This window comes from Acanthopagrus latus, chromosome 5 (assembly GCF_904848185.1).
Source record: "Acanthopagrus latus isolate v.2019 chromosome 5, fAcaLat1.1, whole genome shotgun sequence".
NCBI lineage: Eukaryota > Metazoa > Chordata > Actinopteri > Spariformes > Sparidae > Acanthopagrus > Acanthopagrus latus.
The window spans coordinates 28,220,740-28,232,713 of NC_051043.1; the positions used below are offsets into that span (position 1 = coordinate 28,220,740).

The 11,974-nt window shown below is 41.5% G+C and overlaps 1 protein-coding gene across 6 annotated transcripts; it reads left to right on the top strand.

Moving 5' to 3' along the window:
• The first annotated feature begins 271 nt into the window (after nt 1-271).
• On the top strand, nt 272-11,879 carry morc2 (MORC family CW-type zinc finger 2). 6 transcript variants are annotated; one of them, XM_037097509.1, is made up of 28 exons: nt 272-463; nt 979-1,132; nt 2,581-2,634; nt 2,755-2,789; nt 2,882-2,950; nt 3,068-3,158; nt 3,245-3,353; nt 3,809-3,968; nt 4,064-4,175; nt 4,268-4,393; nt 4,481-4,560; nt 4,683-4,765; nt 4,889-4,974; nt 5,164-5,304; nt 5,390-5,544; nt 6,215-6,343; nt 6,433-6,538; nt 6,666-6,798; nt 6,892-6,975; nt 7,239-7,484; nt 7,612-7,857; nt 8,680-8,799; nt 9,146-9,194; nt 9,291-9,429; nt 9,520-9,687; nt 9,949-10,042; nt 10,536-10,724; nt 10,853-11,879. In XM_037097509.1, the coding sequence occupies exons 2-28, from the start codon at nt 1,065-1,067 to the stop codon at nt 10,919-10,921; spliced, it is 3,141 nt and encodes a 1,046-aa protein (XP_036953404.1). In that variant the 5' UTR covers nt 272-463; nt 979-1,064; the 3' UTR covers nt 10,922-11,879. The 6 variants fall into 6 exon arrangements, with proteins under 6 accessions (XP_036953404.1, XP_036953403.1, XP_036953406.1 ...); XM_037097508.1 differs by having other exon boundaries at nt 272-459; XM_037097511.1 differs by having other exon boundaries at nt 272-459; nt 9,149-9,194.
• Nucleotides 11,880-11,974: the final 95 nt, after the last annotated feature.

Genomic DNA, 11,974 nt, shown 5'->3' on the forward strand with positions numbered 1-11,974 from the left:
GAGAAAATGACAGACATGGTTGTATGAGGTCGTAGTGAAGAAGCAGATCAAATTTGTAAAAATGAAAGTGTTTTAAGTCAATGTTTTAATTTCCACACATGAATATAATGTCATTTTGACAAATGAATGACATGATGAGAAACCAATATCCGGCATTAGCTGATGCACCGGTATGTTACCTCGTTCATGTAGCCGCTTCTCCTCCAATCAGCGTTAAGAATCTTGACACGCGGCGCTCCTATTGGCTGAGCGCAGAAAAATAGAGGCGGGTTTTTTCCGCAGACCAGAAACCAAGTAACCACGGTCGAAGTGGCTGGATTCCTCGCGGCCTGGCGGATTTGTTTTCCTTGTCAGAGAAAAGGAAACGTAACGTCACAAAGTACTTCTACCTCCTCGGACGGACTGTAACAGTAACGCGAAGCCACTCCAAAGTCGCCGTCATATGAAACGGCCTTCAAAGTTGGTGAAAATTACTTGATATGTTTGACGTCAGCTACATGTTTCCTCAGTGAGAAGCTAGCTAGCTAGCGTTGACGCTACATTATAAACACTGGAAGACGCTAATATCCGCTAGCTACATATGTTAGCCTAACGTTAAACGTTAATAACAGTTACAGCACGTTACCTGGAGTGCTTCTGTCGTTTGCTCTGGACTGAATGTGACTGGGCCTGATTTTGCAGGAACCTAGCGAGGCCAGTCACTGACATACGAATAAATACATACATGCTTGTGTCTTCACTGCTAACATCTTGCCTAAAGGCGCCCTTTGGTCATAACCCTAAACAGGCCTCCCACGTGGTACCCTTCATATGGGTGTGAGGTTTTCAACAAGGAGTGGGTGTAAACTTGCCCCCCCCGATTTGTTGTAAGGCGTCCACGTTAGTTGGTCTTGCATCATGTCCATGTCTTCAGTTAATGGAGTGAGGGGTGTTGCAGGTTAATATACAGGACCTGTGTTGTTGTTCCTCCATCTGCAGGATGACAGCTCCATAAAAGAGCTAAACTGGACAGGACGAAGACAACCACGGACAAGGAAGGAAACAGGAAGTAATAGTTTCTGGTCATGGCCTACTCAAGCTACAGCAACCTGAGCAGAGCTCAGCTTACTTTTGAGTACCTGCACACAAACTCGTAAGTACTGGCTTCCTGGTATTTATTATCTGCTTATCATCTTGATGCTGAAATAATAATAACTTCTGTTGAAGACAACCAGTTACACGCAGATCCAACATATTACATCAGCCCATCCATGTAGCATGTAGCAAGGCTCACAGACTGCAAATTTCTCTGTTGTGGGACTAATAAAGGATTATTTTATCTTAGACGGCTGCAACGGTTAGAACACATCAACCCCTCCTCCCCAACATTTATGTTTATATAACTTAAGGAAACAGTCTAAAAGGCTATTTGGGTCAGGTTTAATTGTCAGTGTTGTTTTGCAAACATTCTTTCACTCCTCTGTAGTGGCCCCGCACTGATGCAACACATGATATGTGCTACAACACACACGTGTTTGTGTTACATTGCCATTATTTTATCTAATATAATATTTTTTATCCTGTATGACATTTTTACAAGTATTTAAAGTATTTCTGCATTGCCTGTTATATTTCATGTGTATATTGTCTTACTCATAGCATCCTGTAACTTCAAACAGAGTTGCACATAAACACAAAAATATTTTGCAACATGGTATTGCACACTACTTGCACCACCCCAGTATGTTTTTTTTAAACCATGGTCACAACAGCTGAGGGCCAAGGTTTTCCAGAAAATTTGTTGCTTGTGAGATGCTCTGGCTTGTCATGTTAGAGATGTGTCCAGCAAAACTACTTACATATTTATCGGGGTAACTTCATCTGTCTTCTCCTGGGACAACTGTTTGGATGGTACCTTTACCGTGGTCCCATTCAGAGCCCGTGTCTGACACTGTGGCATCTTGTTCCTCAGAGGATGCTACTCTGAATATTATCTGATTAGATCTAGTCAGATGCATCCTTAAAGCATCTTGGGATAATTTATACCTGCACCTAGATTTGTCCACTTGTGATCAGATCACCCAGGATGCACTTTGATACCTCGTCTGAACACAGTCTCTTAGAAACACAGCCTGGACTCATTTGCAAATCCACTGCTAAGGGATTATGCACAGGTCCAGGAAGGGTTGAACCACAAGAATAGGACCAAAACAATTAGTGTCTAATAATATCTTGGAAAAATGGCGATTGAGCTTGCGGCATGCATTTACAAGTAACTGTTTAATGTTGCTGGCAAGAGTTTTTGAGGAGAGTAACTTGTGAGACAGTGCCAGTCTTCATTGTTGTTTTTTTTCAACAACAAGATGTCAGTAATGGTAATAAAAACAGGGCTATTTTTACTAAAGGGCCCCAAGAAACAAATCTAAGAAAACACGGGTTACATAACTGAATAACAATTCCACAGAGAATATTAAAACGGAGATCAGATCCTGTCAACAAGCATTTTATTCACTATCTTTCTCAAACCACTTGTTAACTCAAGTTAAATCCCTTTTTAACAGCCAAGTCTGTGAATTAATGACATTATTTGTCTGCTTTCAGGACAACTCACGAGTTCTTATTTGGAGCCTTGGCGGAGCTTGTGGACAATTCAAGGTACCCATAAAGCTTTGCAACAGAGCTAATTGTTGACAAGTTATGCAGACTGGAAAACATACTTTGACATCTTTCTTGTACTAAGCAGAAAGTCTCACAGTTGGTTTATTCCTTTCACAGAGATGCCAATGCCACACGAATAGACATCTACACAGGTACACCTCAGAATAATTCCCACATTGAAACATACACATTCATTAATTGTTCCTAATGTTTCTTTTTTTTCACCTTCCCGTTTTGCTAACAGAAAAAAGGCCAGAGCTGCGGGGCGGCTACATGCTCTGTTTTCTGGATGATGGTACTGGAATGGATCCGAGTAAGTGAAACTTTATTGCCAGAGAAATAATCTCAAGCTATTTTTTGTTTCAGCGTCCATTGTGAGACTTTGTATTTTGTGTGTGAAACCTGATGTTGATCTCTGCTCTTGTATTAGATGAGGCAACTCATGTTATTCAGTTTGGAAAGTCAAGCAAACGCTCCCCTGAGTCCACTCAGATTGGCCAGTATGGAAACGGATTGAAATCGTAAGCTCTTCACCCAATTCTTGTGACACTGACATTGTGCATTTTGTACGCAAATTGCACTTTTTAATATGTGTATCTTTTCACAGAGGCTCTATGCGTATTGGAAAAGACTTCATCTTGTTCACAAAAAAGGGCACCACACTGACTTGCCTCTTCCTGTCAAGGACTTTCCACGAAGAAGAGGGACTAGATGAGGTCAGAGTTCAATGCTGGATGATATTGTTACAAGGGATGACCAATGACTGTGCCTCTTTATTTTTATTAGAGGCTTGCAACCCACCAAAGAAAAGTGTAATGAATTCAAGTTAAACTAATTTTATCATTTTCTAAAAACGGAAGTGTGAGCAGTGCAGTTTCACACCTGCTTCATCAGGGGCGTCTCTATTGAGGTCAGATTTTCTTGATGTTTTGCTACACAGCCAAAAGGTTTTGCAAAGTTTTGTTCCTCATGAAGCTATTCTGTTAACAAGTATAACAAGTATATTATGGCATTACATATCATTGAAATAACTGTAAATCATCCTTTTGCATCAACTGCCTGATCTGATCTGATCTGTTCAGATGTGTTCAGCCACCCCTTTTAATTTGTTTAAGCTTCTTAAGCAACCTTAAACTTTGTTTACGATATGCTGTTGATCCTCTCTCTGCAGGTGATAGTCCCCCTTCCCTCCTGGGATCTGAAGACCAAGGAGCCGCTGACCTCTGACCCAGAGAAGTATGCCATCGAGACGGAGCTGATCTTCAAGTACTCACCTTTTAAAAACGAACAGCAGCTGATGGAGCAGTTCAGCAAAATAGAAAGCAGCAGTGGTAAGCATATTGAATGGCCTCCATGTTAAGGGACTGATTTGGTGTTGATTCATATTGATTATGACTCTTATATCTGTGTTGTGTTTTGTTTAAAGGTACTCTTGTGATCATCTATAACTTAAAGCTGATGGACAACAGAGAACCAGAGCTGGATGTAGAGACAGATCACCAGGACATACTGATGGCTGGGACACTTGCTGAAGGAGTGTAAGTACATTCAGAACTTGATGTGACTCTTTTTAATCATACGTTATCTTGTATCTTTAAAATATTGAGCAAACATTTTCTCCCTCTCACAGGAAGCCAGAGAGGAGGTCGTTCAGGGCGTACGCTGCAGTTTTGTACATTGACCCACGCATGAGGATTTTTATCCAGGGACATAAAGTCAGGACCAAGAGACTGTCTTGCTGTCTATTTAAACCAAGGTAATACGGTAACACACTTGCACTGTGTCTGTAACTGATCCACTCCACTGACAAGATGTTCATCAGCATTTCTTATTTTGTTAACAGGGTTTATAAATACTCATCGACTCGTTTCAAAACACGAGCTGAACAAGAAGTGAAGAAAGCAGATCACCTTGCTAAGATTGGTGAGTCAGTGATGAAACGAGTGATTGTATTTACAATGAGCTTTCCTGTTATGTAAAAAAAAAAAAAAGAAAGAAAGAAAAAAAAAGAAGCGAAATTTGAACCATTGTGTTATTTATTTCAGCGGAAGAGAAAGCCAGAGAGGCAGAGAGTAAGCGTGTAGCTTTGGAGGCCAGATTAGGAGAGGATCTGTCAAAGGATTCACGGGTAAGCCAAAAAGGATATTGTGCTTAATTTGTAAACAAGCTTTTAAACTGAAACTGGCACACAGATTAATCCAAGGTTATTATAATGTCTCAACTGATTCCTCCCCCGCCTTCTTTTCCTCAGGCAATCCTGAGAAAGGTTCAAGATTCAGCCATGATGCTTAAACGGGACGCTGACATGAAGAAAAGGGTTCTCGAAGCCAAACAGAAGTATGATAGACTTTCTTTTATGAGCTTTTCTCCTATTTAGATTTTCACTCCATCACTGTAAAGAAATTAACCTTAATACTGGATTTTTTACCGGGTGTGGTCCTTACTGAGAACAAAAACAAAAAAGATTGCCAAACACTTTAATTCCCTTTCTTTCCCATCAATATGCAACCCTTTTTTGTTCATCAGAGCATTGAAGGAGCCCAAGGAGCTGAACTTTATATTTGGAGTGAACATCGAACAGAGGGACCTGGATGGGATGTTTGTCTACAACTGCTCTCGTCTCATCAAGATGTACGAGAAGACAGGGCCCCAGCTGGAGGGAGGCATGTGAGTAACATGCACGTAGACTGAAAGAGTTTGAGTGATTAAGAACACAAAAAAAGTTTACAGTAATATGATTTGTGTGTTTTAGGGCCTGCGGCGGTGTGGTTGGAGTAGTGGATGTCCCATATTTAGTTCTAGAGCCGACTCACAACAAACAGGACTTTGCAGACGCTAAAGAGTATCGACATTTACTGAAATCCATGGGGGAGCATTTAGTTCAGTACTGGAAGGACACTAACATTGGTGAGTTTGTCTAATTTGCTGGGTTTCTGTTAGACACCAACACATCATCTGCACAGTTCAAATAAGTAAATCAGTAAGTCTTACAGCCAGTTGTTAAACATCAGTGTCTACGGGTTTGAATCACTGCTGCTAGCAAACATTCGAAGTTGATCTGTTCTCTGATACCAGGTTAGAAAAGGCATTAACACTGAAACACTGAACTATTCAACTAGTAGCCACATGTGCTTCTAACCTCTTACAGATATTATCATCCTTTTAAATGGATTTGAACTCCTTCACCACCCCCACATCCCAGTCAGTGACCACAGTTTAACCTGGACAAAAGCACAGGTGTCTCAACATTGTAAGAATGCAGCATTTGGGCTATTGATATTTTAGAACCCTAACCTAACCCTGTAGACAAATATATAACGTGCATCTCTCACGTTTTGCACCTGTTCTGCACACCACACGTAAAAAGTTTGAAACAGCCGACCATCATAGTCTCCTCCTGCTGCGTTACTCTGCCCTCCCAGTTTCTCTCCAGTGTTCACATACCTTCACAGGTGCAGTGAGGAACAAGCTCAAGAGTGTTTACTTCAACCAACACCCACTTCCAAAATGTACTTTTTGATTTTATTAAACAATGTGCTGCTGCTTCAAATGCTGAGTGTCTGTGTGTGTTACGCAGCTCAAAAAGGCATAGTGAAGTTCTGGGATGAGTTTGGATATCTGTCTGCCAGCTGGTCTGCGCCGCCATCAAAAGAGCTGAGATACAAGAGACGTCGTGCCATGGAGATACCACTAACTATTCAGTGTGGTATGTTGCAGACTCACACACATACAGACAACACACATACTGTATATTATCAAACTTAAATTGCCTCATATTCTGCTCTTTATTCTCAGATAAATGTTTAAAGTGGAGAACGCTGCCGTTCCAGATGGATGCTGTGGACAAACGCTACCCGGACAGTTGGGTGTGTCTCATGAACCCAGACAGCAAGCAGGACAGGTAACACAGAACAGTGTTCGATAGGAAATGTCTTTGAAGTTGTTAATTACGCTATAGAATAAGCCACTACAGTATCGTTTTTCGATTGATGCAATGTTTCTTCATGCTTCGTATGTTGTGTGTTCAGGTGTGATGCTCCTGAGCAGAAACAGAATTTGCCATGTGGTGTTCTGAAGAAAGACAAGCAGACATCTGAAGACAAACAGAAAGAACTGGTAGACAAAATCAAACAGCAGCAGGAGAAACTAGAAGCCTTGCAGGTAGGTCATCAGCCTCCCGTTGTCTCTCGCTGACTCTCTCTGTTCATGAATATCAGAACATAATAATTTTATGGGGGTTTTTTTTTCGATCAGAAAACAAGCACCATCAAATCTGCAGCAGATGTGAAGAAGCTACCATTAGACGTCAGCATGAAGCCAACAGAGAGCTCCTCTCAGGTACAAACCCTCCAATTTATCTTAGTAATTATTCTTACTTTTAACATCTTTTAATTTGTTACATTCCATTGATGATCCTTGTCATATAGTAGAAGCACAGTACTTTGACATTTTCATTATTTAAGATGATCTCTGATAATTTCACTGATTTCACTCACAAATTAAGCACACAGTAGCTCATTATACTGCTGTTGGTGGTAATTTTCATTCATTATCTCACAGAAATGCTTGTTTTGTCTCCTTTCCACATGTTGTCGGTTCAGGCTACCAGGTCTTCTGAAAGATCCAATACACGCCCCCGCTCCCCACCTCTCCCAGCTCACCTCAAAAATGCCCCGAGTGCCCCTCCGCCTCGTGCGTCTTCTCAGCGCCCCACCCGAACACCTGCCCCTCCGCCACCCAAAGTGGAACCATCCAGGTCCAGAGCTGCAGCAAAGCCTTCTCCAACTGCAGCAAAGCCTGTACCCAAAGCTACTGCCAAAACACCCCCACCCAGCCGCAGCTCAAGGGTAAGTTACAGGATTTAGAACAAGTCACTCCTCTAATGCCACAAAGTACCAATGCAAGGTTTTATTTCTGAAAGTATTGGACGTGGCTTCATGCACACGTGACATGTGGATATGTATCCTCATATAGACCCCTGCCAAAGCATCATCAGCCAAACCAGCAGCTACGGGACTACGCAAGAGAATCATAGAGCAGGAGGACAGTGAGGAGGAGGAAGAGGAGGAAGAAGAGGAGGAGCAGGAGGAAGACGACAGTGAGGAAGAGAGTGAGGAGGAAAAGCCGCAGACAAAGAAATCCAAGATGGCCGCAGCAGTTAGTAACCGCGGGAAGGTGGTTGAGAAGGCCACACCTCCAAAACGTGGCAGGTTGGACGAGGTAAACACACAACACAAGTTAGCTAGCATCACGTCAGAGACATTGAAGCTCTTCTTTTAAATCTTACAACTTAAATCAGTACTGTAAACATTACATATTGCACTGCAACTATTCAAGCATTGCCTGTGAGTGTGTGTCTGTCTAGTTTTGTCGTGCATTGTGGAGCATTGCTGTGAGGATTGTGCTGTGATGGTGTGTGCTACTCTGTATTCTGCTGCCTGTTGTGTTTCCTGTCTCCCATAAATGATTTAGCGTCTATGAAGTGAGTAAAAGAAGGGAACATAGCAAACAAGGAGGCAGTTTGTTTACAACTGCAAACATCTTCATATTACAGATGAAGAGTCTCACAAACTGAAATCCAAAAGGTTACATACATTCTTGCATGTTCTTTATCAGGATCTGAATTCAAACAGCAACTAAACTGCAGTAATAAAAGGCATATGATGCTCCATGAGTGCCTGTAACAACTAATGCATTTTAAAGTGTTTTTTTTAATTTTCCTGTAATTTATGTTGCAGATCAGTGCAGATATTCAGCGTAGTGCAGTATCAGCATCTCATCTTCTTTGGAAAATATCTTTTAATGCCAAACATTCAGTCAGAAACACTTGTGTGTCTTTTGACAAAACTATTTATCAGATGACTTTGAACTAAACTCCACTAAACTTAATCAGCTTCCTACTGTATTTGGATTGCAGGCAAGTTGAAGAAACTGAAAGAGCTCGTATAGTGAAGGGGGAAAAAAATGAAATGCAGTCATTTCTGGATGGTTGAGTAGGTTACTGAACCTCCAATCAGAGCAGCTGTGATGTTGACTTTGCAGGTTAAAACAAACTCACAGCCTGAGAAGAAAGGGGTTTCTGCTCCTACACGGCAGGCACCCACCACACCAGCCTCAGTCCCCAAATCCACTCCCATGCAACCGCATGGAGCTAAAGCAAAGGTAGCTTTCCTCGGTCCCTCTCTGCTGCCGGCAAATAAAGCTGAGCTGCATCTTTGCCCACAACTTCTAACAATCTTGACAATTTAATCTGTCATCTGGGTGTAATGCAAGATTATTACTCTCTTGTCTAACAAAAACCTCCACCAAAATCGAAGTTTTCACGATCTTCTCTAACTCCACAATCGAGCATGCCATTCCACTCACCCAAAGCCTGAGCTCACCTCTGCTCTTTCACTTCTTTCATTAACCGGAATGAAAATAGTTTCTTCAAATCGTCGATTCACTAAACAGTGTTTCTCTGATTGCTGATGTAGTAATGATTGTTTTGTTTTTGCATGCACACAAGCAGACCCCACAGCAGGAACCAGACAACGACCCTAAGAATGCTCAGAAAGGTGAGAAGACCGACTGCTCTGCACTATCGTACATAGAACTGGAAAAAGAAAATAAAAATTAAGTAACTTTTCTACGTATCTATTTATTTTCTTCAGATAAGGGTCTGCTGGTTGAAGTGCGTGTCAACAAGGAGTGGTACACGGGCAAAGTCATTGCAGTGGAGGCGAATAAACAGAGTATTCGCTGGAAAGTAAAGTTTGACTATGTTCCAAGATCCACCCCTAAAGACCGATGGTATGACGCATCTGTGATTCTGCATTCAGGACATTTTGTTAACATGCCAGGTAATTAATACCCTGTTTTTGTGTGTGTTTGTCTTTGCAGGGTTTTTAAAGGTAGCGATGAAGTCCGGTTGATGCGGCCGCCATCTCCAATCTCTCAGACACCTGACACACAACAGGAGACCGAGAGGGGGCCGGCACCCATGGAGCCAGACACTACTCAACCAGGAACCAGTCGGGAGGTGACTGACAGTCTGGTCACCATGTTGAGGTGAGCTGAACACAATGACACTGGTGTTGTTCCCTCACACCTACGCCACAGCCTGGTCACAAGACTGTGACAGAAAATCGGAAGACAGATCAAGTTGTCAAGAACTTAAAAAAAGAAGAAGAAAGAAGTCAACCAGTGTAATGAAAGAATCGTGCTGAGGTGGAGAGTTTGTCACGCTACAACTAGGGCGCATAGCTTCAGGATTATTCTCCATTAAAGTTTCATAACACCGATTGTTCACTGTGCTGTTGATGTTTGCAGGACCATGCTGCGTTATTTCTTCCCTCCTGCATTTCGGATTCCAAAGGATGATGTTAACAGCATGACAGCTGAGGAGTTGGTGGCGTTTCCTTTGGTGAGAGAGATGATAGATGATTAAATAAATCATAAAAAAGAAAATTGCAATGCTGTGTCAAACAGTAAAAATGGAAAGCAATCATTTGTACATGAATCGAGTTTATGGACAACAGTTTATACAGTGATCCTGAGCCCGTGTGGTTTAATAGCCTTCATACACTCACCTGTTTACCTGTGAAATATTCCGAACAGGTGTTTTTTGAGCAATCCACAACTTTCCCACTCTTGTTGCTGGTCTCAAATCCAGGATAAGCAAATATTAGCACAAAGCATGAAGGTAAAACATTAAATATTTAGTCTTTGTGCTGTTCACGTTCTGTTTTACTTGTTTTACGCAGCATCCCAACTTTTTTGTACTGTAATCCGTTTTTTACATTTAAAGGAATAAAATGATTTGAAAGTAGAGCAGGAAGTGGATCGTCTCCATTAATATAGTCATGTATTCTTGGCCTCTGTGTTGAGTATTTGTGTGTTTTCTCCCCTCCATTTAGAAAGAGTATTTCCAGCAGTATGAATCGGGCCTCCAGTCGTTGTGTAACTCGTACCAGAGCAGAGCCGATGCCAGAGCCAAAGCTGTGGAAGAGAAGAGCAACAGCGCTGAGGTCAAACTGAAGGAGGCAGACGAAAAACTACAGAAACTACGAACGAACATTGTAGCACTCCTGCAAAAAGTACAAGAGGTAAATCTCACTGCACATAATCCAAAAAATATATGACTCCTTCTCACCTATCAAATGGAGTCTTTGCCATATGATTGCTTTTGGTAAGAAATGTTGAACTAAAACTGCTCTTTTACACTTATTCTCAGGACATTGACATAAACACAGATGACGAGCTTGACGCCTACATAGAGGACCTGCTTACCAAGGGTGATTAAAGAGGAAGAAGAGAAGAGAAATATAGAAGAGGGAAGAGGAGATGCACATTAACAGACTGGCAGTTTCCATTCAAGCCATTACTTTCTGACGACTCCCCAAAGGACTCATGCGAACGTGCAGAGCTGGTTGTGAATATTTGGGGAAACTTTCATTGTTGGTCCCACCGCTCGTTGACTCAGATTGTCCTAAGTTGGATCTTTTTGATTTTGATTGTTGTTTTCAGCATTTAGTCAGCACCTGTGTGTTCTTCAGTTTGTCCAGGTTCTCTGGTGTTTCTACATCGTTGGGTAGTGTTCTGGCAAGTGGTTCTCTTTAGTCCCTTTTTATATACCTGCTCATATATGTTAATCTATGTTTAAGCCATCATATCCTGATTGACCTTCAAATAGTTTGTGTAGATTTAATGCCGTTTATTCTACCTTATATATTCGACTAATGCTGTGACAGACTTCAGACTACATTTTCCTATTTTTGTCCATCGTCAGAAGAGGATCAGACTCGAGACCCGGGCGCGACTGGACGGTGCTTGGCACTGCAGCCTGTACTGCAAATTTTTATTTTTCTACACTAAAACACATCAGTGTTTCCCATTACCTTCCTCCACCCTGCTCTAAGAGCACACACCAGGTTAATATTTTACGGTTGGGTGGTGCGTCACACCCACAAAAGAGAACTACTTACTGGGTTTTATCAGTATGATTATTTCCCTATATCCCTCCTGAATTTAAGCTATGACTGTTCTGTGTTTATTTTTGAAGAAAAAAAAAATCACTTACATGCAAAAGTTGTGTTCAGTAATTATTCAGTGCCTGTGTCCTTCCTTTTGAACAGATTTTAACTTGTCATTGAAATGTTTTATTAAACGGTGCATGCTCTGTCTTTTTGTTCTGATTGGAACAAAGGACTCTGTATTTTTGACAAATCTTTACTTAGAACAATAAAACAGGTTCAGCAACACCCTTTGATGAGTGTATGTCTGCTGTTTCTATGCTAAATAAGATACTGGTTGTGGGAAATTTACATTTTTATGAAAACTGAAGAGTGTTGACTGA